Source organism: Schistocerca gregaria, chromosome 4 (genome assembly GCF_023897955.1).
Source record: "Schistocerca gregaria isolate iqSchGreg1 chromosome 4, iqSchGreg1.2, whole genome shotgun sequence".
Taxonomy (NCBI): Eukaryota; Metazoa; Arthropoda; class Insecta; order Orthoptera; family Acrididae; genus Schistocerca; species Schistocerca gregaria.
In genome coordinates this window covers 760,096,595-760,123,042 of record NC_064923.1, presented here as the reverse complement: position 1 = coordinate 760,123,042, position 26,448 = coordinate 760,096,595, and the positions used below count along the sequence as shown (strand labels likewise).

At 40.6% G+C, this 26,448-nt stretch overlaps 1 protein-coding gene across 1 annotated transcript in view; it reads right to left on the bottom strand.

Annotated features, from left to right (window-relative positions):
* The window catches only part of LOC126267908 (dynein regulatory complex subunit 7-like), a 283,625-nt gene extending 259,998 nt beyond the window's left edge, over positions 1–23,627 (bottom strand). The window contains exons 1-2 of the mRNA XM_049973218.1: positions 23,577–23,627; positions 23,161–23,355 (exon numbers count right to left, since the gene is read on the bottom strand). Coding sequence (XP_049829175.1) covers positions 23,161–23,355; positions 23,577–23,627 — 246 coding nt within the window. The remainder of the gene's footprint in view (positions 1–23,160; positions 23,356–23,576) is intronic.
* Between the last annotated feature and the right edge of the window lie 2,821 nt (positions 23,628–26,448).

Below are 26,448 nucleotides of genomic sequence, written 5' to 3'. Positions count from 1 at the left end.
GATCGACATGGTTATGACATCGATTGCAGAGAAGTCAAAAGAAGGCGTGAAATGTTGGTAAGATGGGGTGTGATGATCTTCTGATCATGTGGCACGTCCATAGTGGAACTGTGCAGAACTGTAGTGAAATTTAGTGCCAATGTGACATCATTAACCTACCTTTCACATCACATGAACTTCTGAGCACTAGCCTTTTTTTCTCAAGTGTCGACATCTTGTTGTATGAAGCATCATTGAGCCCAACAGTGATATCACATGGTGCATGCTTTTACATCATTGCAGAGGAAGGTTGTGGGCATGTTTGAGTGAAATTTCAAACTTATATGTCTCAATGGGAAATAATTACCAGGTTTCAAGAAAGTGATCCTTTAATTATATTGTGCAGTGCAGGATAATAAGAGCCAAGACAATCTTCCAACTTACCCGCATTATGGGGAAAAGGTCTCACATTTACAAGGGAGTTATAGGGAGAAGATGGAGAAGTTGCTATAGGAATATGCAGAACTACAGCCAGAATCTCCAATAATGCAGCATAGGATTTCCACAGGAAATGAACCACAAGCATACAAGAGGCCATTCTGAGTTTTACATCACCTTCAATCAGTGATTGATGGATATATAAATCAACAGCTCCATGATAGGAGTATAGGAGAGAGTACCAGAAGCTTTGGGGACCCAGTAGTAAGTAAGCCTTGGAAAAGCTCTGATCTGAGTATGGCTTATAGATTTTGTTGTGACTATTAGTATTTAAGTTAGTGTAAATCATGGTTGCATATCCAACACTGAACATCATAGAAAATTTAGATAACCTGGGGCAATGCTGTTCCCTTACAACTATGGATTTGTGAAGTGAAAACCATCAGCTGGGAGTAGAACAAGAGGATGAACCTGAGACAACTTTTATGGCCAGTGTCACCAAATAGCCATTCAGTTTAAAGAATGGACCAGTGACATTCCAAAGCCCATTAGAGAGAGTGTGGGATTTAAAAGCAAACCAGTGCTGTAGTTGACTGATATTATAGTGTTTTCTAAGGCCACCAAGAGAATGCAGTATGTTTACGAGACAGGTTTGGTCAATTACAAGTAGCACAGCTAACACTAAGTATGAAAAAGTGTCATTTCATCTTAAAGTGAGTTCGCTGTTTAGGCCATATTATTGGACAGAATGGTGCTGCAGAAAGGCCCCTAGTTTGTAAAAACTATTCTGATATTTCCTACTCCTTGTACAAAAAAAGAGCTGCAGTCCTTTTCAGTTTCAGCTAATTATTACAAGAAGCGTGAGCCAAAATCTTGGGAAGTAGTGAGACTGATTATTCATCTGATGAAAAAGGGGATAAAGTTTCACTGGACACTGGATTGCAAAGAAGTATGTGTGCAGTTGAAGGGGTTACTGACCAATGGTTCCATCCTAGCTTTTCTGAATTATTAGAAGCAGATCACATTGTCTTGTGACACCTGCACCCACTATTTCGGGTGTATATTAAGTCAAAAAATATACAGAGTGGAGCACCCAACAGCCTATGCTTCCAGGCAACTAAATGAAGTGGTGGAGAAACACTCCACCACAGAAAAAGTATGGCAAGCACTTCAAAATTGTAACAAATCACACAGCATTGAAATGGCTTATAGGCTTGAAAGATCTGACTAGGCACTTGACACAGGGGTATTACAGAGTAGAGAATCTGACTTTGATATGATACACCATCCTGAAAAAAATGTATGGAAATGCTGATGGGCTGAGCTAGAAAGTGCATGCAAAGGAGTGTGTTAGCATTTATGCACACAACTAAAAAAATACACAGGCCACTGACTCAAGAGTTTCAGCAGTTCACAATGCAAGCACAGTTCTGCACTAATGACAGAATATTGCATAAAGATGGCATTTGAGGATGACATATAGTCATACCAATAATTTTACATGCCAAGAAGTTGAGTGAGGCCTAGAATTCTACCTTGGCAGGGCACGGATGTCGCTGAACTACAGAACAATGTGTCACCAGACATATATTGGTGGTACACATCCAAGCAGAAAGTGTAGCAATATGTGAAAAATTGTGAACCCTGTGAGCAAAGAATGGAATTTAGCTAACAGCAGGTTCTTTTGCAGAGACTACCAGAGGGCAGATAACCATTCGAAATGATTAGCAGGGATATTCATGGATTTTTCCTGCAATGACATGCAAGGAGTCAATTTCTATTTATACCATTACTGATCATGATTAGCAGGGATATTCATGGATTTTCCTGCAATGACAGGCAAGGAATCAATTTCTATTTATACCATTACTGATCATTTTTCATATTATGTACCTCAGACTGCTATGCCAAATCAACAAGCAGAGACAATAGCTCAGGCAATGGTTAATCACTGGATCTTTAAATTCAGGACATGAAAACCACCATAACTTATCAGGGTACTAATTTTATGTCTGAGGTGATGAAGTAGTTATGTTGACTCTTACAGATTCAGTAGATGAGGATGGGTGCACTGCATCCATAAGTTATGGGGAGAATGAATTGAATACAGAGAAAAAATGCTAAGTTAATATGTGAACAGTCGCCATAGTGAACAGGATGCTCTACTGCTGTATGTGATCATGGCTGACAACTCTAAGCTGCACAGAATTTGAAAATAATTTAGTTTTGAGAGTGAAACAGAATTGAATAATTTAGTTTTTACCCCTCATAAAATTTCATTTAACCCATTAGGGGGTAACTAGCCCCAAGCTGGGAAACACTGCCCTATGAGGTCGTCTGTGAGTGGATGGTGCCTTCCCCTTTCAAATTATGGAAACCACCCCTTGGGTCAGTCATCCAAAATTTTGCAAAATGGATATGGGATTTATGATGTCAGGTGCACTAGATGTGGGGCTTGTTCTTTAAGTGTGTGCCATTTTCAAATAAAAATAAAACAAGTAGACTGTTCTTAACAGTTTTACATTTACTTGAAAGCCTATACTTTAATCTACATTTCTACATAATTTCCATCAATATTCAGAGTTTTTACATTTGTTTGTGAGTATCTGAAATGCCTACTCTGACTGAGAATCCCACCAACTGTGAAATATGCACTGTGATTCATTTTCTTAGTGTGAAAGGTGTGAAAGTGGCTGAAATTCACCATCAGATCAGTGAACTGGAAAAAACATTATGAGCAATGGGGTGGTACGGAAAGGGGTGAGAGATTTTAAAGATGGCCATACGAATGTGCACAATGAGGACAACCTTCAGTCATTACTGACAATTTGGTGCAGAAAGGTGATGAAAAAGTGTTAGACAACAGACACTTTATGATTTTGGTGCTACATGATGAGTTTCCTTAAGCATCAAGAAGGATGCTTTATGCAATTGTTGCCTAATCAGGCAGTAGATTTTTACAAGGATGATATTCAGAAGCTGGTTGAACAATGCAATAAGTGCCTTAATATTGGCTGGAATTATGTAGTAAATCAAATTAAAGTACAGGCATTCATGTAAAAATAAAATTGTTATGAAAAGTCAACCTGTTTTCTTTTTACTGCAAAATGGTACTTATCTATAAAACATGCCTCATATGATCTGCACCTGATATCATATGCCCCTTAACCTTTTCCCATAATTTTGGATGACTGATCCATGGGGTAGTTTGCATAACTTGAGAGAGGAAGGCAAACATCTGAGCATTCTATCCTATCTACTAACTCCTGCTCATAGGCTACATCAGTTGTTGGTACAACTTTACTTCTTGTACAGAACTGAATGAAGTGTGTGTATGTTTCCAAAATTTAGGGAGAATCCATTTTCGGGAATTCTTCTGTTACTTTCTGTCTAATGGTAGTTACAATAATACTAGTACTGTCTGCAAAAAGTACCCATTTTTCTTGTTGAATATTAAGTGTTAAGTCATTCAGATATATAAGGAATAGGAGTGGTCCCAAAATTGAACCCTGTTGGACTCCCTCTGTGATTTTTTTTTCCAGACGCTAAAATTTTCTATCTTTCCAACAGTGTCTGAATTATTCAGCACAACTCTTTGCGCTCTGTTTCTTAAGTATGATACAAATCAGCTGTGTATTGAGCCATCAGTTCCATAAAACTTGAGTTTTTCTATGAGAGTATAATAATCTACACAGTCAAATGGCGTAGAAAGATCACAGAAAAACCAGATGCGAAGTACAACTGTTTAAGGCTTGTACTACTTCATGAGCAAATGTATAAATAGTATTCTAAGTTGAGCAACCCTTCTGGAATCCAAACTGTGATATGTTAAGTAAATTGTTTCCACTTGAGTGTGCGACTACTCTTGAGTACATTACTTTTTGGAAAAAGATGTCAGTAAGGGCACTGGACAATAATTGTTTAATTCTGTCTTTTTGCCTTTCTTATGAAATAGTTTAAGAACTGCATATTTTAAGCTGTCTGGAAAAATTCCTAGCACAAGTGATGCACTATGTATCTCAATGGACATTACTTATTAAGTTGGAACAAATTTTCAGAATTCTGTTTGAAATTCCATCAATACCACATGAACTTTTGTTTTATTGACTTTTTATAATTGTATTAATTTCATTGAAGGATGCTGGTGCTACTGTAGTTGCTTAACATTTTGTGGAATGACATTTTTTATATACATTCTGTTTCTTCTTCATCCGTACCATTTGATCCTATATTTGCTGCTACATTTAGAAAGTGATTTTGAAAAGTACTTGCCATTTGTGAATTATCAGTCACATCATTGTCATTTAGTTTATGGAGTCTTGTACACTGACTGGGTGCCCTGTCTCCCATCTAACAATGTCACACACAGTTTTTGCAGTAGCCACCAGAAAGATCGCGGGCGTCGCACATTGGCACGGCGTGTCATGGACGGTAGTTGCTGCAAGTAGAGTCCTGTCCACCAGAGGGCACGCAAGAATTCGGACGTGGCCTCTGCCAGCGTAACAACAACAACAACTCAGGCAGTATGGGCCGTGCCCAGTCGGTTAACACCGGGCATGCCTAGGACACAGTCCCGGTCTACGCTAAGTGAAGTGCGACGTAAACTTGAAAAGTGTTACTACACAATTGGCGACGAGTAGGGTCGCTCTTTCGCGTGCTGCGTCGTTCCGGTTTTGCAGCTTCTCCACGGCATGGAGGATTTAGTGCGGGTTTTGGTTGAGCAGCAGATGGAGCTCATGGCCACCATGAAACAAGTGCTTCCGGCGTTGCTCTCCACGCAGTCTGCACCAGCACCGTTCCCTCCTCCCTTTCCACCGTATGACGAGACGGCGGGGGATTGGGACACATATGAACATCGCCTTTAGCAGAATTTCCAGGTGTTTCATGTTGCCGATGTGCAGGTATGTCGTGCTCTCTTCTTGTCTTGGATATCTCCCTCGCTGTATCAAGTTTTGCAGTAGCTAGCGCCATTGCAGGAACCCTCGTCCTTGTCTTTTGACACATTGTGTTCATTGCTGTCTTCATATTATCGCCGCCGCACGCATGTTGTGGCGGCTAGGGTCGAGTTCTATCAATGCAAGAAGCAACCCCATCAGTCTTACCGGGCGTGGGCCGCTACCCTGCGCGGTCTTAGTCGCAAGTGTCATTTTGTCACGGAGCAGTCGCGAGAGTCGTATGCCCATGTTATGGTGCGCGATGTCATTGTTCGTTTGGCCCCTGATAGGGAGGTCCGGCAATGGGCCCTGCAGTTACAAGACTCTTCCCTCGAGGAAGTCCTGTCCATTGCTCAATCGTATGAAGTCTCTCACGCCGCCGGTCAACAGTTGGAAGCGTGGAGCGCCGTCGCGGCAGTTCAGGGCGGCGCAGCCGCGTCCACTGCGTCCGGGGTGGACGACGTGCGTACAATCCGGACGTTATGGCCGCTCCCACACAGCGCGTAAACAGAATTCCGGCCACCGGCCCCTGTTGCTGTCCTGTGCGTCATGCTATGTACATCACGATCGGTCAGAGTGCCCCCAGCGTTGGGCCGTTTGGCGCAAATGTAATAAAAAAGGTCAAATTGCTAAAGTTTGCCGCTCAGCCTCAAAAGAATGGAAGGAAGCAGGTACAGAGGACATGGACGTTGACATTCAGGAAGTTTCATTGGGCCAGGCTCCCGACGCATCAGCACGCAAACTCTTTATCGAGGTGTCGGTTCGGTCACACCGGTTACAGCTGCCAAGTAGATACAGGCACGGCAGTTTTGTTGTTAAATGCACAAACTTATTACGACCTTGGATCGCCCCCCTTGGTGCCAGTTTACCGGCATCTACGCGGTTATGGTAAACAGTTCATTCCCCTACTGGGTCAATTCACTACCAACGTGACTTACAAATCAGTCACTCGGCCTATTACTTTTATTATTGTCAGTGACGCGAGCTCCGCTAACTTCTTTGGCCTGAATGCCTTTCAAGCTTTCGGTTTTTCTATCACTGACACCATTCAGTTGGTCTCCGAAGACGTTCCCTATCAATCACTGGAATCTTTGATCTCAGACTTTCCAGATATCTTTGAGGAGGGCCTGGTGCATGTTTCAGATATTGAGCCTCACTTAATGTTGTAGGCATCGGCATTGTCCGCGTTTTCTATGCGCGCGGCACATCCCCTTGGCTCTCCACCCTCAGGTAAAGGAAGAGCTAGACCGGCTGACAGCCCTAGGGGTCGTTCTTCCCATTTCTCCCAGTGAGTGGGCTTCGCCTCTCGTTATTGTAAGGAAGCCCTCGGGAAAATTATGTCTTTGTGGCGATTTCAAGGCCACCATTAATTCCCAATTGGTGGTGGACACCTATCCTTTGCCTCGTGCTGATGAATTGTTCTCCGCCGTGGCGGGAGGCCAATATTTTTCGAAAATTGATCTTTCGGATGCTTATCAGATGAGGACTTCATACGGTTGGCGGTCGTCAACACCCCGTTTGGCCTTTACCAATACCAGCAGTTGGCTAATCCAGTGCCCCGGCGATATTCCAGCGTTATCTTGAGCACGTCACGTCAACAATCCCTCATTGTATTAATTACCTGGATGACATAATTGTCACAGGCCGCAGCACGAAGGAACACTTGCACAACCTTTGCACCCTCTTTCTCAAATTCAGGTCTGTGGGCTTGCATTGCAACCTGCGTAAGTCAAACTTCTTCCAACCGTCCATTGAGTATGTGGGCTACACCATCTCTCAGCAAGGCGTCCAGCCACTAGGACGTTTGGTCCAAGGTATCGTCGACCTTCCTCAGTCTGCTTTGCTGAAAGAGTTACAAGCTTTTTTAGGCAAGATAGCCTATTACCACCAGTTCATTCCCAGGGCTTCCACCATAGCCCGCCCCCTGTACTGGCGTTTGCATCTAAAACTCTTAGTCCCGTGCAGGCTTATTACTCCCAGGTGGAAAAAGAGGCTTTGGCCATTGTCTATGCTGTTACCAAGTTTCACCCTTTCTTGTATGGCACGAAGTTTCAGTTAATCACTGACCATAAGCCGTTAATATCGTTATTTGGCCCAGGCTCTCAGAGTCCGGATAGAGTGGCCCACAGACTACAGCGCTTGACCTTGTTCCTCTCTAATCACCATTATGGCATTCATTTTTGCCCTACCGGACTGCATGCCAATGCCGACGCTCTATCCCGTCTTCTGGTGGGCCCGGATCCTACGTTCGATTGAGAGGAGATTATGTGTTTTCATTTGGATGTGGCGTCCCGCCAAGCGGTTGATGGCTTCCCGATCACTAGTTCTCGAGTCGCCAGGGAAACGGCAGCTGACCTGGTTCTCCGGCAAGTAGTTCACCTCATTCAGCAGGGGTGGTCATCCCGCCCTCCAGGCCAGGTGTTTCCCATACTAAAACCTTGGCTCGCAGACACGTGTACTGGCCTGGTATTGACAGAGAAATTGAGCACTTGGTGGCCGCCTGTTCCCAGTGTGCAAGCCAACAGGCATCTCCCAGGGCAGCGTTCTCTTCACGGCCGCCGGCAACCCAAGCATGGGAACATGTTCACATTGATTTTGTGGGCCCATTTCTCAATGGCTTTTGGCTCATTGTCATTGATGCTTATTCCTGATTCACATATGTGGTTCACTGCTCCTCATCCACTTCAGAAGTTGCAATCCAGGCACTAGCAAAAATCTTTTCTGTGGAAGGTCTGCCAATCACCCTGGTCTCAGACAATGGACCGCAGTTTATTTCGCAGACCTTCCAGGATTTTTGTAGGCGTTTCGGTATTCGGCACGTTTGCTCTCCCCCCTTCCATCCACAATCGAATGGGGAAGCCGAGTGCATGGTGTGCACATTTAAGATGCAGATGAAAAAGTATGTGCACGAATTATCTGCGGAGGAGGCATTGATGTTGTTCCTGACAGTCTACTGGACCACACCAATGGCAGAACGCAGCCCCGCAGAGCTCCTCCATAGGCACCAACCTAGGACCTTGCTTCACCTCCTCCAGCCTGGTCCTCGCCAGGCTTCGCAAAACGGAGTACCTGGCTTTCCACTGTGTATGTCGGTCTGGGCACGTGGGTTTGGTCACAATCCATGTTGGATACCGGCAATGGATGTGGAGGTCATCGCTCCTGCCCGATGCTCCACCTTCCGACGCAGTGGATCACAGTGGCTTCACCCCCCGAAAGAGGAAAAGTGCAGTAGCCAGCAGAAAGATTGTGGGCATCGCACATCAGCACGGCATGTCACGGACGGTAGTTGCCGCAAGTAGAGTCCCTTCCACCAGAGGGCACGCGAGAATTCGGAAGCAACCTCTGCCGGCGTAACGACAACAACAACTCAGGCAGCACGAGCTGTGCCCAGTCAGTTAACATTGGGCATGCCTAGGACACAGTCCCGGTCTACACTAAGTGAAGTGCGATGTAAACGTGAACAGTGTTACTACAGTTTTTATTTTATTAGTGATGTTATTTTTTCTGTCAGGACATGCATACTTCTGGAAAGTTTTAATGACTTTCCTTAAAATACTACAGCATTTTTTGTAGTATGCAAGCAGTGTCTGATCTTGACTTACTCTGGCCTTTACATAAATTTTCCTCTTCCTCTTAGATGACATTTCAATTGCTTTAGTCATCCAAAGCTCACTTGTTTTTTTCTGGATAATTTTTTATTGAAAGCAACTTTCAAATATTGGCCCAAAATTACTATGGAATAAGTTGGACTACACATTATCATCTCTTTCTATACATTACCTCCGTTAGCTTACTCTTAAAACACTGGATCCTGTTCTAATTAACAAGCCTCAGTGCTTTGTATGAACCTGCCTCAGGGTTGGATGGTGCCTTACTGTTTATTTCATTTCGTTGTGCATCATGATCTAGTAGTCCACTTGCAATTGCATACTCAATTGTTTCAGCCTGAGCACAGTCTGTAAAAATGTCCTACCATTTTGCTGCACGAGTCAGAAAATTGTCTACTGAAATTAGATTGGAACGCCCAAATAACAATTCTAGATCATTTTTCCTGTGCATATCTTTTAAGAAATCTGTATTGAAATTTCCACAAACTAGTAACTGTTTCTTCTTACTTGACAGCTAGCTCAATAAAACCTCTAAATTTCTCATAAAAATCTGAAAGTTTAGATGAGGGGATCTTTTGTCTGTTACAATTATCAAAGAAGTTTTTGCAGCAACAATTCACAACAACACACTTCTGGGTTCTTATCAACACAAAAACTATTTGTTTCAATGTTTTTGACTTTGTGTCCAACTTTTGCATGACCTCTATGATTATCTAGCTGGACCCCTATTGTTCTATAGTGCTGTTCATATTCTCATAGTTATTTACGTAAACTATTCACATCGATATGGAAAGTCACCTGTTGGCAATACTCAGCACAACACTCACATTCCCAGCATTGCTGCAGTATACACTGTGGCTGTACCCAGAAGGAAGCTCGTCGATATAATGAGAGTTGGGTCTGGCTTCATTAAGTTATTCTCCTATGCAAAATATATACACAGTATTTCTCCAAGAATACAGCTAAATACTTCATGCATCAGAAAAAGTATCAACACTCATTAAATATTACAAGAACTCTTATTATTTAGAATAAACTAGACACTACACAACACAGATGGAACTGCTGCTACAGTAATTAAAGAGCAAGAAAGAGACAAGTAAAAGTACCAGCTAGCCAAATTTCCCATCATCTCACAAATAATGGTAAACCAGTTCATCCAATACATTAGGTCAGATAAGTAAATCATGAAGCCAAGATAAACTGGAGACAAGCAAATTTTTACAGCATTTTCCAAATGATAAACTGAATGCAGCCATTATCAGTGGTAAGGTTGGTAGAGGTAGATGACATCAGAACGGAGCAGATCAAACACTTTGGTAATGAGATGAGAGAGCGGATTTTGGCACTTTTCAGCAACTGTAAAAAAGCCTTTTATTTTGCCAAAATTTAGAAGAAATCAATTGTGATTGCTATTTTAAAAACTGTAAATCAACAGCTGAGCCAGAAAACTACAGGCCTACATCCTTGTTATGTAATTTGCTGAAAATCTTTGAGCAAATATTGCTGAATTGTTTGGTTCATATTGAAGAGATAGTTATAATACAAGAACAAGATGGTTTTAGTCCAGGAAAAAGGTGTGCATCTCAGATTCTCAATCTCATATAGTTTATTGCAGATATCTCTGAAACCTGGAAAATTACAGGAGTAGCTTTTATTGACCTGATGGCTGCTTAGGATACTGTCAGTCACCATGCATAGTCACGGAGGAATACAGAATAATGAAAGATTATGATTTCACCAAACTGACTCACAGTTTACTCCAAAACAGGAAATTTTGTGTGGTCTTCCACGGACAGTGTGAATGATCCAGAAGTCAAAGAAATGGCTTACCACCAGGAACTGTTCTTTCGACAATGACCAACCACTTCTGGAAAACACAAGGATATCCCATAATGTCGATGATTTGGCACTGGCAAACCGAGAGAAATCTTCTGAACATCTCAACATCACATGTCAAGGGACACAGTTCATATAGATGACAGGTCCAAAATATCTGAAAGTCACTCTGGATTGTACTCTGACATACAAGCAGGACCCTGAGAATACAAGAATGAAGGTGGAAGCCAGAAATAATATCTTTTACAAGATTACTGTTATCATATGGGGCTCTCAACCACATCCTGAGAACTATGGCACTAGTAAGTGCTACAGTGCTGCAGAGTAAGCACAACGAGTCTGGTACAAATCCCCAGGTGCAAACGTAACTGCTAAAGTGCTAAATGAAACATGTACGCTTATTACAAGTTATTTGAAACCTACACCACTTGTAAAAATCTACCAGCTTACTGGCGTAGCATCATGAGATATTCATCGTGAAGTAGGCGCCAAAGCAGAGAAAACAAATCAGTCTCATCAAGAAAACCATCCACTAAATAGGTACATTTCAGCAGGCCCGAGGTTGAGGTCCACAAGTAGTTTCCTAAGGATTGATTCATTCTTGCAAACAACAGCAGCTATAGCAAGAAAAAAAATATTCTGGATTTCTCGACATGAGAATAAATCTACCTGGCCTCTCCCTTCAGAAATCCTCCAACCTGGGTATGAACAGAATTGCATCATGTGGAGGTCACTCAGTTATCTTTATTCTGGAGTCTGAAGATCCAGGAGTAGTCCCAAGAAATGGCATGTCTCTATGGATACCAATAACTAGAGACCTTGAAGCACCTACTGGATTGTTAACAATGCCCTGCATCTTGCACAGAAGAAGATTTCATGCCTGTGAATCTGAGCACAATTGAAGTTGTAAGATTCTTGTCAACAGTTGTGTGCCTGAACATTCATGCTTCCATTTTTGTTTAATGGTAATTAGCCTTCTGTTGTATTTGTTTCTAGCTCAAATTTAAAAAAAAACTCTGTAATTAAATATCTCGCATCTTTTCATCTTCGTCATTAAAATATATACTACTTAATTGCCTCATCTCTCCCCATCCCCCATCATTTAAAGTTGGTATTGGTCGTAACTCACTATTACAACACTGGCTAAAATATTGTTCACAAATACCCATGACTTCAGTGAAAACATGAAGCAGACCATGCCTTACAAGCCCATCAATAATGATTGAGGTATTTTATTTGTTACAGATGCTTTCACAATTTTAAACCAAGCACCTTCAATTCATCTTATGATGATCACAAAATTAGCACAGTCTACATCTTCAGCACACATTTCTGCCTGATTTTTGCCCAAATTTGATTTTTCATCCTTATACATTTCATACTATACTGGTTCCATCTGTCAGCTCACTCAGACAATGGCTGAAACATCAGGTGAAGAATAGCAGTTGGATCCCTGAAATTTAGTGGATCAATGAGTTTACTCTTTATAGCCACACTTCGGGCAGCCATGATGCCTTTCATGGTGACTATTTGTTAGACATGGTGAAAACTTTAGTCATTCTCATTACCAATTTCCAGCAAGGCAGCTCAAAGATCAAACAGATGGTGTATCTGCAACACTGCCTCATTATGGTGATCATTTTGCCAACACCTTCAGAGAGTCATTACTGCAAACTTGGTATACAAATAGACTATCCATGCTATATCCTTTCATGCTCCCAATACTCCAGCTAGGCTTATTAACAAACTACACATCAGCCCCTTTCTCATACTGCAATAATACAATTCTGAATTGGTACAGCTGTACCACCCTCTTCCAGGACTCTGGCTGCATTTTTTCAAATAAATAAATAAATCTCCTGAAATGGAGAATACTCTCTTTACAAAATCATTTCCATCTTGGTTCATTACCTATTCAACATACAAAACATCCTTTTTTCACCCTTCCAATACTACTACTCCTAACCCTTTTCCAAATAGATAATATTCACGTGAAAGATCCAGAAGTGAGACTTGTCCTGTGTATTCACCCAGCATACCCAATTCTGGTCCAGTCACTGATATCCCCTATCCAATCAGGAAATGGGTCACCCTTGAAAGCAGCTATATCAACTCTGCTACAATTGCTGTCTGGCTCTCTATGTGGACACAATCAGTAACCATGTTTCCACATATCTGAATAGCCATCACTAGCTGCGGCCGAGAGCAAGTCTGACAACCAAGGGCCTGAGCAACCATTGCTTCATAAGACACGTCATTTTGATTCTGCAATTCCTCCCAACATGCATAGGCCTACATAAAATCATCAGCTTTACTTTATATCACAGGTGTGGACTATCCCTCCAAAACATCTTTCAGCGTCACAATCATCCTGGCCTTCATCAAAAGCTTAGCTGCCATGTTCTTTTGTCTTTATTGATTTTTTTCCAAATTTAATTTAGTTCTGAACTAGCTTTTTTTCCAATGGCATCATGCACATGCATGTAAATCATTTCTATTTAAGAAATATATGTGTGATCTCTGTTGTTTTACACCATGCAACACAAGGGAAAAAGTCAAATTCATCTGTGGTACTAACCATACAGTATGATCTTTGGCCCATAAATACATTAACAAATGTATTGGCTCATTCACACAACCTGATTGACACACTGAGCATCAAAAATAACAGACAAATTGCACTTCATACTTTTAAAGTTCTCACAATGAACCACAGACCTTGCAAGGAAAGGTGGTTTGCATGCTTCAATGATACAGATAGCCATACCATAAGTGAAATCACAACAGAGGGATATTTGTGGAGAGGCCAGGCAAACATGTAGTTCCTGAAAAGGGCCAGTAGGCTTAGTAGTAGTTGCAGGGGCGATACTCCGAAGGACTGACTGATTTGGCCTTGTAACATAAGACAATATCACCTTGCTGTACTGGTACTGCAAACACATGAAAGCAGGGAAAATTACAGCTATTACCTTCCCTGTGGATGTGGAGCTCTACTGTGTGGTTAAATGATTATGGTAGGCTTGAGGGTAAAATATTGTGGAGGTAAATTAGTCCCACATTTGGATTCCAGGCAGGGACTACTCAGAAGGATGTCATCATCAAGAAAGCAAAACTGCCATTTTATAGATTGGAGTGTGGAATTTTAGATCCCTAATCAGGCAGGGAGTTTTGAAAATTTAAAAAGGGAGGATTAGGTCTAATAATGAGTAATAAAATAGGAAAGTTACTATGAGCAGCATAGTAAATCCCAAGATAGACATCAAGCCAACACCCACCACAGTAGTACAACTATATTCAAAGTAGCTCTGCAGATGATGAAGAGATTGAAAGAATGTATCATGAGATAAAAGAAATTATTTAGGTAGTTAAGAGACACAAAAGTTTAACTGTGATGGGGGACTGGAATACAACAACAGGAAAGGTAGAAAAGGAAAACTAATAGAAGAATATGGACTAGGGGAAAGAAATAAAAGAGATAGCTCTCTTATAGAATTTTGCACAGACCACAATTCAACTTTCAGTAACACTTGGTTTAAGATTATGAATGAAAACATGGAAGAGATCTTGAGAAACTAGAGGTTTCTGATTAATTTTATAGTGGTAAAACAGAGGTTTTGGAACCAGATTTCAAACTGCAAGACATTTCCAAGGATGGATGTGAACTCTGATCATAATTTATTGGATTAAAACAGAAAAAAACTGAAAAGAAATAGGAAGTTATAGAGATGGGATATGGATAAGCTGAACGAGCCAGAAACTACTGAAAATTTCAAAGGGAGCATCAAGCACTGTTGGCCTGTGTTGGCCTGAAACAGGGGAAAGTAATACAATAGAAAACAACTGAGTAACATTTACAGATGAAATAGAGAAGGAAGCAGAGGATCACATGCGTAAAAAGACAAGGCCTAATAGAAATCCTTGGATATCATGACAGATATTGAATTTAATTGATGAGAGGGAAAAAAATTCACCAAATGAAGCAGGTGAAAGGGAATACATGATCTAAATAAAATAGAAAGAAACTTCCACATGGAAAAAATATATTAAAAACAAAGATTCCAAGACTTACCAAGTGTGAAAGCGCCAGTAGATAGGCACAATAAATAAAACACACAAGCACACACACAGAATTTCTAGCTTTCGCAACCGATGGTTGCTTCTTCAGGAAAGAGGGAAGGAGAGGGAAAGACGAAAGGATGTGGGTTTTAAGGGAGAGGGTAAGGAGTCATTCCTATCCCGGGAGCGGAAAGACTTCCCTTAGGGGGAAAAAAGGATAGGTGTACACTCGCACACACACACATATCCATCCGCACATACACAGACACAAGCAGACATTTCTAAGCAGACATGATCTAAAACATGGGATTCACAGAAAGTACAAAATGGCTAATTGTAAACAGCAATGGCTAAAGGACAAATGCAAATATATAGAAGCATGTATCACTAGGGGAAAGATAGATATCATCTACATCAAAATTAAAGAAATCCTTGGAAAAGAGAAAATCCACTCTATGAATATTAAGAGCTCAGATGGAGAACCAGTACTAAGCAAAGAAAGGAAAGCTTGAAGGTGGAAGGAATATATTGAGGGACTACACAAGCAAAATGAACTTGCAAGCAATCTTACAGAAAGGGATGAGTAAGCAAATGAAGATGAGATGGTGGAGATGATACTGGGCAAAGAATTTGAGAGAGTGCTGAAAGACCTAAGTTTAAAAAAGGTCCCCTCAGACCTACTGGTAACCTTGGGACAGGCAGCCATGACAAAACTAATCCATCTGGTGTGCAAGAAGTATGAGATAGGTGAAATACCATCAGATTTCAAGAACGTAACAATTCAAATTCCAAAGAAATTAGGTGCCAACAGGTGTGAATGTTACCAAAGTGTCAGTCTAATGAGTCATGGCTGCAAAATATTGACACACATTATTTACAGAAGGATGGAAAAAACTGGTAGAAGCTGACCTTGGGGAAGATCAGATTGGATTCCGGATAAATGTAGGAATACATGAGGCAATGCTGACCCTATGACTTATCATAGAAGATACTTTAAGGAAAGGCAAGCCAATGCTTATAGCATTTGTGGACTTAAAGAAAGCTTTTGATAATGATGACTGCAATATACTCTTTTGAATTCAGACCGTATCAGGGGTGAAACACAGGGAGCGAAAGGTTGTATATAACTTGTACAGAAACTAAGCAACACCTATAAGAGTTGAAGGGCACAAAAGGGAAGCAGTGATTAAGAAGGGAATGAGAGAGAATGGTAGCCGATCTCTAATGTTATTCAATCTGTCCATTGAGCAAGCAATAAAGGAAACCAAAGGAAAAACTGGACATTAAATTAAAGTTCAAGGAGAAGAAATAAAAACTTTTGAGTTTTGATGTTTCCCAGTGAAATGTCAGCAACAGCAAAGGACTTGGAAGATCAGCTGAATAAAATGGATAGTGTCTTGAAAAGAGGCTGTATGATGAACAGCGACAAAAGGCAGTATTGAGGAAATTAGATTAGGAAACAAAGAATTAAAAGTAGCAGATAAGTTTTGGTATTTGAACAGTAAAATACTGGTGTTCGCCAAAGTAGAGGGGACATACAATGTAAACTGGCAATGGATAGAAAAGTGTTTCTGGAGAAGAAATTTGTTAACATTAAATATAGATCCAAGTGTGAGGAAGTCTTTTCTGAAGGTATTTGTCTGGAATGTAACCATGTATGGAAGTGAATTGTGGATGACAAACAGTTTAGACAAGAAGAGAACAGAAATTTTTGAAATGTAGTACTACAGAAGAATGCTGAAGATTAGATGCATAGATCATGTAACTAATGATGAGGTACTGCATGTAATTGGGGACATAATAAATTTGTGGCACAACTTCATTAACAGAAGAGTTCGGCTAATATGATGCATTCCAAGACATCAGTCAATCATCAGTTTATTACTGGTGGGAAGATTGGGGGGGGGGGGGGGGGTGTAAAAGTTGCAGAGAGAGGCCAGGAGGCAAATACAGTAAGCAGGTTCAAATGGATGTGGGTTGCAGTTTGTATTAAGGCTCTCATAGCTGCAAAAGGTGGCTCAACAAGACATTAAGACTAATGTTTTCACTTTCATAATATTTTAATTTTTTGTAATTATAAAATATTTTCAAGAAACACTACATTTTATTTATTTGTTATATCACCTTAGTTATGAAGTAGACTACACACAATCTTTTTATCACAATTTAAGTGCTAAAAAAACAAATTTCATTAAACATACATCAAAATTTGCTTAAAAACTGTAGAGCATCTAATAAAGTGGCTGGGACTGTACATGCATATGTATGAGGGCAGGCTGAAAAGTAATGTACACATGCTTGTAGAACACAAACAAAAACAATTAGGAAGATTGGAAAAGAAGTACATTAAAGTACAATTCTTAAGCTTCAAAATCATATATTTAATTTTCAACATTGTCACTGTTAAAACTAACACACTTCTCCCAACATGTAACATTTTTTTCATTTCATCACTGAAAAATTCTTCTCACTTTTCTCAAATCCAGCACTTGACATATGCCATCACCTCATCTTATGAGGTGTAATGATTACCCTTGAGGTCTCTATTGTGTAGAGAAAAAAAATAAAAATTGCAAGATGCAAGAGTGAAGGAGTAATGAGGGAGTGGATTTCATTCAAACTTCAGGCTTCACAAAGCATCTTTGAGTTGAGTGTGAGCTGTGTGGGAAATCATTGTCATGTTGCAAGATTATTGGCACAAGCCTGCCTCTAACACAACAAATGATGTCACAGGTGTTTAGCATCTCTGTGTATTGAGAAGAATTTACCATTGCTCCTCATACCAGACAATCCATCTCATAAACTTGGTGAGCATCCCAGAATACAGATGGTTGTGTTTTGAACTTTTTCACCTGAGGAGAAGACAGATGTCTATATTCAGTACTTTGTCTTTTGTCTTCTGTGCCACAATGATGAAACCATGACTCATTCCCCATCACAGTATTCAAAAGGAAGTGATCTCATTCATCATGGCAGCACTGCAAAAGTTGCTTACAGTATTCTAATCAACACTGTTTGTTCTTGTCTGTCAGACTGCGTGCAATCAATCAGGCACAGACTTTGTAGAATTGTAATTGTTCAGTAACAAAACTGATATGCTTCTTGAAAACACGAGGTTGGAATATCAACAATGTAAGGAAAGGACAGCTTGCTACTCACCGTAAAGATAAGAGGTTGAGTTGCAAAAAGGCACAAAAAAAGACAGTTACACATTAGCTTTCATCCAAAGCCTTCTTCAGAAAAGCAAACCCACATACATTCATTCACACAAGCAAGCAAACTTCATGCACACATGACCACTTTCTCTGGCAGCTCAGACCATAATGCAATTGTCACATAGAATGGAAGCAGAAATCTGGAGGCAATGGGGAGGGGAAGGGTTAGCAGGGTATGGGTGGGGGAAGAAAAGAGAGCTGTCTGACAGAGTCTGCAGGGACTAGACTGGCAACAGGTGCAGCATCAGGAAGTTATGGGGAAGGAGGAGGGGAGGAAACAGGAAGCAAGTAAGGATAGCAGAAGGAAAGGGGAAAGACAGGCGGGGGCGTTAGCAGGAGGCAGCACACGAAGAGGATGAGGGGACGAGGACAAAGAGGAGGTGATAGGACAGAGTGGGTGGAAACTGTTGGTTGGAGGTTGTGGGGACAGTAAGTTACCATAGGTAGAGACTGGAATAATTTTGGGAGTGGAGAATGTGTTGTAATGATAATTCCCACCAGCAGAGTTCAGACAAGCTGCTGGTGGAGGGGGTGATTCAGATGGCTTGGGTATTGAAGCAGGAACTGAATTCAAACACATTATGTTCAGCTGCATGCTGAGCCACATGATGGTTTACTTTGCTCTTGCCCACAGTTTGGCAGTGGCCATTCACCCTTGTGGACAACTGGTTGGTAGTCATACCAATATAAAAAGCTATGCAATGATTAGAGCACACCTAGTATACTACATGGCTGCTTTCACAGGTGGCCTGCCTATGAGGGGTTAGTATAAGCCTGTGACAAGATTCAGGAATAGACAAGTCTGGAACAGAAAATGCTGACTGAGTGGACTGGGCAGGTCTTGTATCCAGGTCTTCCACAGGGGTATGATACTTGTGGCAAGGGGCTGGGATGGGGAGTAGCATAGGGATGAACTAGAATGTTATGGAGGTTGGTGGGTGACAGAACACCACTTTAGAAGCGATGGGCATGATCTTGAATGTGATGTCCTTCATTTCAGGGCACGATGACAGGAGATCAATGTCATGAAAGAGGATGTTGTTCACCTGTTCCAGTCTGGGGTAGTATTGGGTGATGAAGGTGGCACTCCTTTGTGGTTTGTTCTTGGGGGTGGTGGGAGAACTGGGGGGGGGGGGGGGGGTGAGAAAATGGCATGGGAGATCTGTTTGTGGAGTGGGTCTGGCGGATAGTACCTGTTTGTGAAGGCTTTGGTGAGACCTTCAGCATACCGGGCAAGAGAGTTCTTGTCACTGCAGATACACTGTCCACAGGTGGCCAGGCTTTATGGAAGGGATTCTTTTGTGTGGAAATGCAGGTATTGTTGGTGGTTGGTGGGTTTAATGCAGATAGAGGTGGAGATAGAGCCATCAGAGAAGAGGTCAACATCCAGTAAGGATGCATGCTGTATTGAGGAGGACCACATGAAGAAGATACAAAAGAAGGTGTTGAGGTTGTGAAGAAATGATGATAGGGTGTCCTGGCCCAGAGTTCAGATCATGAAGATACCATCAATGAAACAGAACCAGATCAGGGGTTTAGAGTTTTGGTAGGCTAGGACAGTTTTTTCTAGACGGCGCACAAACCAGCTGGCAGAGGAGGATGCTATGTGAGTATCCATGGCACAGATTTTTTTGTATACCTTTTCTTCAAATGAGAGGTAGTTGAGAGATAGGATAAATTTACTAAGGCGTATGAGGAATGAGGTTTGTAGTCTGAAGAACATTGGGAAAGGCAGTGTTCAAAAGTGATAATATCATGGGCTTTTGGCATTTAGGGAGGTGTCATCAAGAATGAGGAGTAGGGATCCAGGAAGTAAAGGCGTGGGGATAGTTGAGAGTTGGTGAAGGAAATGATTGGTATCTTTGACCTGGGAGGATGGATTATGGGCAACTGGTTGGAGGTGTTGGTCAACGAGGGCCAAAATTCTGTCAGTGGGGGCACAATGACCAGCTACAAAGGGGCATTCAAGACTGTTGGATTTGTGGATTTTGGAGAGCATGTGGGTGTGCAGGGTGTCGTAGGGGTGAGGAGCGAAATTGATTTGGGAGATAAGTTCTGGGAAAGACCTTTGGCTTTAAGCAAGGATTGGAGATTATGTTAAGACTTCTGGAACGCGATCACTTGGGCAGAGTTATAAGTATTTTTGATACATTCCTAGGATATTCCAATAATGTTTGCAATATGCTTTTGAGTGATTCACTGGTAATTTTTAATCAAATCGTCATTGAGTTTGCAATGTTTATTGTCTGTGGCAAAGATCGGATGTCTGCTGCATGTTACATCAAAGTTTCACTACCCATAGATTTACAGTAAACGTATCAACAGCATCATCACCATAATCAGCCTTTAAATTATGACGAATCTCACTAGGAGTCACTTCTTCCAGCAATTGAAATATGATAACAGCTTGTTGTTTAGTTCATGTTGGCATAGCAGCAGAACAAGTCTCCATACTTCCACTACTCAAAATACACTGGACGAATGCAATGCATTTAAAACTGTGCATGCCTCTAGCAGGAGAAGTTACCTTCCACATTGCATTTGGGGCATTTCTAAAGATCATTTATGTTGTGTTCTGGCAGCATATGAGCATTACTTTTCAGCCTACTCTCATACATACATTTTTATAATGTATATAGATTAAGAGCCAAATGTCATGAACTATTCTGTTGTTATGTACAATCAACTGTATTATTCCAAGAGATATATGAACAATTTTAATTATTTTCTCAACACCTTATAATTTTGCAGCTGCATGATTTCTTCTAGTAAACTACCTCAAATGTATTTTTAATACTCAATTGAAATACTCAACACTTTTTTCTAATTTGAATTGAACATAATTTAAAACAAAATGATCACAAATAAATTTAAGAGATAAACCTAATGTTGCATTTACATCTACTTTTTATCATATACAGCAACTTTTATGCAGATTTTGCTAATCATGAAAGTAAATGGTGTAGATATGTTGTGTGTGTGTGTGTGTGTGTGTGTGTGTGTGTGTGTGACTCACCCCCCATCACAGTATGCAAAAGGAAATCATTTCCTTCATCATGGCAGTTTGTTCTCATCTGTGAGACAGTGTGCTACCCATTGGTAACTGTTCAATAATGAAGCCAACATGTTTCCTGAATATTCCAGTATGGTCTGTGGTACACTTTTGAGTGTACATCAGTCATTTTGAATCAAATTAGCATCAAGTTTGCAATGTCTATCATCTATGGCAGTGACTGGACATCTACTGTGTGTTTCATCAATGATTATGGCTTTTCCAGGTTTGCAAACATGAAATTTTACTACACATCGATTTACAATAGACCTATCAACATCACCGTCACCATAAACAGCTTTTAAACAATGATGAATCTCACTACGAATCACCTTCTTATGCAGTTGAAAATTTGATAACAGCATGCTATTTAGCACAAACTGGCATAACAGAAGAGCATGTCTCCACACATCTGCTACACAACATTCAGTGGATGAACACAACCCATTTAACCTGCACATATGAATAGAAGGGAACTTACCTTCCATCATGCCTATTTCTCAATGTCATTTAGGTCATGTTCTAGAACCTCTCACTCTTTTTCTATTCTAAGGAATTCTATGTGGCGTCAATGAGGTCGGCAACAGCATTGATCTGAGTATCATCTTTGAACTAACTTAAACATTATCTTTGTGCAGTTCCACCATGTCAGTTCTTTGTAAGCCTTTGATGTGTTTAGGTGAATAAACAAACTGCTACAAAATGGGAGTGTTGTTTGGTGTAACCGAACCGAACTTCCCCCTCAAGCTTATAGAGATCTTCATCTATATATTTAGTTTTTGTGCATCCATCATATAGATATGGATGCAGGACTGTGGCCAATCAACGACTCATAGAAATAATGTATACCAAAAGCCATAATTCTTCCTAGAAGTTTTGTTATTCAAGCAACCAGTTTGGATGCTTCATTAGTGTCATCTTCAGATGCATATACAAAAAATGAATGGAGACATTCAAACATTGGTACCATCTATATTGAACTGAATAACAAAAAATGAAAAGACATTCAAACATTGGTAACATATATATTGAACTGGACACTGTGGATTTCTATTTATTTGACAAGTACACTTCAACTGCATGACAACAACTGTCAAATATGGCAGCTGTTATGTGTTTGGAGTATACATGTCAAGTAAACAGGAAGCCATGGTATCCAGTTCAACACATATTGCACTAATGTTTGGATATCTATATTTGTCTTTTGCATAAGGGCCTCCAGATGACACTAATGAAATGTTGAAAATGGTTGCTTAATAATAAAATTTTTAGGAAGAATACTAGCTGTTTGGTATCTTTTTTCTAGAATACGTCTACATACATACGTCACAAGCCACCATATGGTGCATGGCAGAGGGTATCCTGTACCACTACTAATTGATTCATTTCCTGTTCTAATTGCAAACAGAGCAATGAAGAAATGACAGTGTACATGCCTCTGTATCAGCCCTAATTTCTCTTACTTTATCTTCATTGTCCTCATATGAAATGTACGCTGGCAGCAGAAGAATTGTTCTGCAGTCAGCTTCAAATGCCGGTTCTCTAACGTTCCTCAATAGTGTTCCACAAAAAGAACACCATTCCCTCCAGGAATTCCCATTTGGATTCCTGATGCTACTCTGAAATACTTACACGTTGTTCAATGCTACTTGCAAGAAATGTAGCAGCCTGTCTCTGAAATGCTTCAATGCCTTCCTTCAATCTGACCTGGTGTGAATCCCAAACACTAGAGAAGTACTCAAGAATGGGTCAAACTGGTGTCATATGTGTGGTCTTAGTATGTTCCACACTTTGGATAACTTTAATCACATCTGAGAACTTTTCAGTATTGTAATTCTGTGATTTTATTTTATATATGGTAACTGTTACATTTACTTGCACTTTTAATTAACTGCAGCCAAGCAACGAAAATCTGCAACTATCATACACATGTCAAAGCATTCTGTCATTCAAAACCAATGAGAACATTCAAAAAACACAATGTGAATTTTCCCCACATTAATAAGTTTACAGGCAGGAATGTACACAGTCTTACTCACCGGTGGTGGCCGAATGAGCCGAGGACAGGTGACCATAGTCTGGTCATTACTGCAAAACTCACGAGCAGCATAGCCAGACACAACATAGGCAGCATAACCAGTTCCAATGAGCAGCGAACACAGCAGTGTGCTGTACTCAAAGCAGTGGCCTGCCTGGCGAAACAGCACTGCCGTCGGCGACAGCAAACGATCCGGCTGTGGACATATGAGATCAACTCTGCTAAAACTTCCAGCAACACTAATAATTACCTTATTTGTGGTACAATCATTTTTCACTTCAAGGGACTCATACTACAGTTGTAAATAGAACCCACATCTCGACTCTACTCAATACAGTATTTTTAGAGATTTTCTCATTAATGTAAGCAAATTTTGGTTAGGTCACTATTTCTGTCTCACATGATTTATAAATTTACTTCCTGCAGCAGAGCACTCTGCATCTTAAATATACAAATATCATCTGACATCACTAAGTATAAAATGTAATAGTTGTAAATTTTTGGGCTGGCATTGAACAGTGCAACTAATGCACTTGCTTCACACCCTGTTCCTTATGGGTTTGCTGTCACAACCAGTATTTTTTGGTGTCAACAGCCTTGCCATGGTGGTTACACCAGTTCCCGTCAGATCCCCAAAGTTAAGCACCATCAGGCGTACCTGGTCACCAGTTTTTGCATCAATGTCCTGGATTAAATTATGCAATACTGTCGATGGTAATCCATCCATTGAACGTGGGGGTTAAGCTCAGCCAGCCCCTCGGTCCTCTTCCAGGAGTGTAGGCTATGTGCCAGCATCTGGTTTCACCCTCTTCCTTCTCTCATCACCTCCAACATGAACATCACACTTCACACACACCCATACAGTCAGCAACATTTAACAGATGCTCTTGTGTTAATATGTTTATTTATTTGTCATTCAGCATGTTTACCATACAATTGGTTTAGTCAAAATGCGTTTTACATATTCATAAAAGTATAGTTGTTACTAAAGGGTGGTCCATTGATCGTGACAGGGCGAAATATCTCATGAAATAAGCGTCAAACGAAAAAACTACAAAGAACGAAACTTGTCTAGCTTGAAGGGGGAAACCAGATGGTGCTATGGTTGGCCCACTAGATGGCACTGCCATAGGTCAAACAGATATCAACATTGCGTTTTTTTTTAATAGGAACCCAAATTTTTTATTACATATTCGTGTAGTACATAAAGAAATATGACAACTTTTTTCGCTTTGTGGTAGATGGCGCTGTAATAGTCACAAACATATAAGTACGTGGTATCACGTGCGGATGGTATTTGCTTCGTGATACATTACCCATGTTAAAGTGGACCATTTACCAATTGTGTAAAATGTTGATATCGTATTGATGTATGGCTCTTGTGATCAAAATGCCCAACTGGTGTGTGCTATGTATGCTGCTTGGTATCCTGTATGACATAATCCAAGTGCCTGGACTGTTCGCCGGATAGTTATGTTATTTAAGGAAACAGCAAGTGTCCAGCCACATGTGAAACGTCAACCACGACCTGCAACAAATGATGATGCCCAAGTAGGTTTTTAGATGCTGTCGTGGCTAATCCGCACGTCAGTAGCAGACAAATTGCGCGAGAATCAGGAATCTAAAAAACGTCGGTGTTGAGAATGCTACATCAACATTGATTGCAGCCGTACCATATTTCAATGCACCAGGAATTGCATGGCGACGACTCTGAACGTCGTGTACAGTTCTGCCACTGGGCACAAGAGAAATTACGGGACGTTGATAGATTTTTTGCACTTGTTCTATTTAGCAACAAATCATCATTCACCAACAGTGGTAACATAAACCGGCATAATATGAACTATTGAGCAAAGGAAAATCCACGATGGCTGCAACAAGTGGAACATCAGTGACCTTGGCAGTTTAATGTATGGTGAGGCATTATGGGAGGAAGGATAATTGGCCCCTATTTTATTGGTGGCAATCTAAATGGTGCAATGTACACAGATTTCATACATAATGTTCTACCGATATTACTACAAGATGTTTCACTGCATGACAGAATGGCGATGTGCATCCAACATGATGAATGTCTGGCACATAGCTCGCGTGCGGTTGAAGCAGAACTGAATAGCATATTCCATGACAGGTGGATTGGTCATCGAAGCAACATACCATGGCCCCCAAGTTCACCGGATCTGACGTCCCTGGATTTCTTTCTGTGGCGAAAGTTGAAGGATATTAGCTATCGTGATCCACCGACAACGCCTGGCAACATGCGTCAGCGCATTGTCAATGCATGTGCGAACATTACGGAAGGCGAACTACTCACTGTTGAGAGGAATGTCGTTACATGTACTGCCAAGTGCATTGAGGTTGACGGACATAATTTTGAGCATTTATTGCATTAATGTGGTATTTACAGGTAATCACGCTGTAACAGCTTGCATTCTCAGAAATAATAAGTTCACAAAGGTACATGTATCACACTGGAACAACCGAAATAAAATGTTGAAACGTATCTACGTTCTGTATTTTAATTTAAAAAACCTACCTGTAACCAACTGTTCATCTAAAATTGTGAGCCATATGTTTGTGACTATTACATCGCCATCTATCACAAAGCAAAAAAAGTGGTCCAATTAAAACATTCATACTTATTTACGTACTACATGAATACGTAATAAACAATGGGGATTCCTATTTAAATAAACGCAGTTGATATCTGTTTGACCTATGGCAGTGCCACCTAGCAGGCCAACCATCTGGTTTCCCCCTTCAAGCTAGACAAGTTTCGTTCTTTGTAGTTTTTTCGTTTGACGCTTATTTCATGAGATATTTGGCCCTGTCACGATCAATGGACCACCCTCTGTGTGTGTGTGTGTGTGTGTGTGTGTGTGTGTGTGTGTGTGTGTGTGTGTGTGTGTATTAGTAGTTACATTTTACACACATTATCATTTTACATATACACATAGATTCATAAACTTCTTACTAATCAGAAGATTTCAGTAACAATCATTATGTAGTTTACATTCAAGAATTAATTACAGTTTTACACATTTAGTTAATGATAGTTACACTATTTCATTGTTTATTTCATTCAAGAATTAATTATACAGTTTTACACATATAGTTAATGACATTTACATTATTTCATTCTTTATACATTCGCTCCAAATTACTTCCAAGATATTCTTCTAATTGAGTAATATGCTTCATTTTTAAACCTCCTTAAATTTAAACAGCTTGAGGGTTTCAACTGAGTGTGCCAGTAATAACTTTAGACTTTTGGTGTTCATGACTGTTG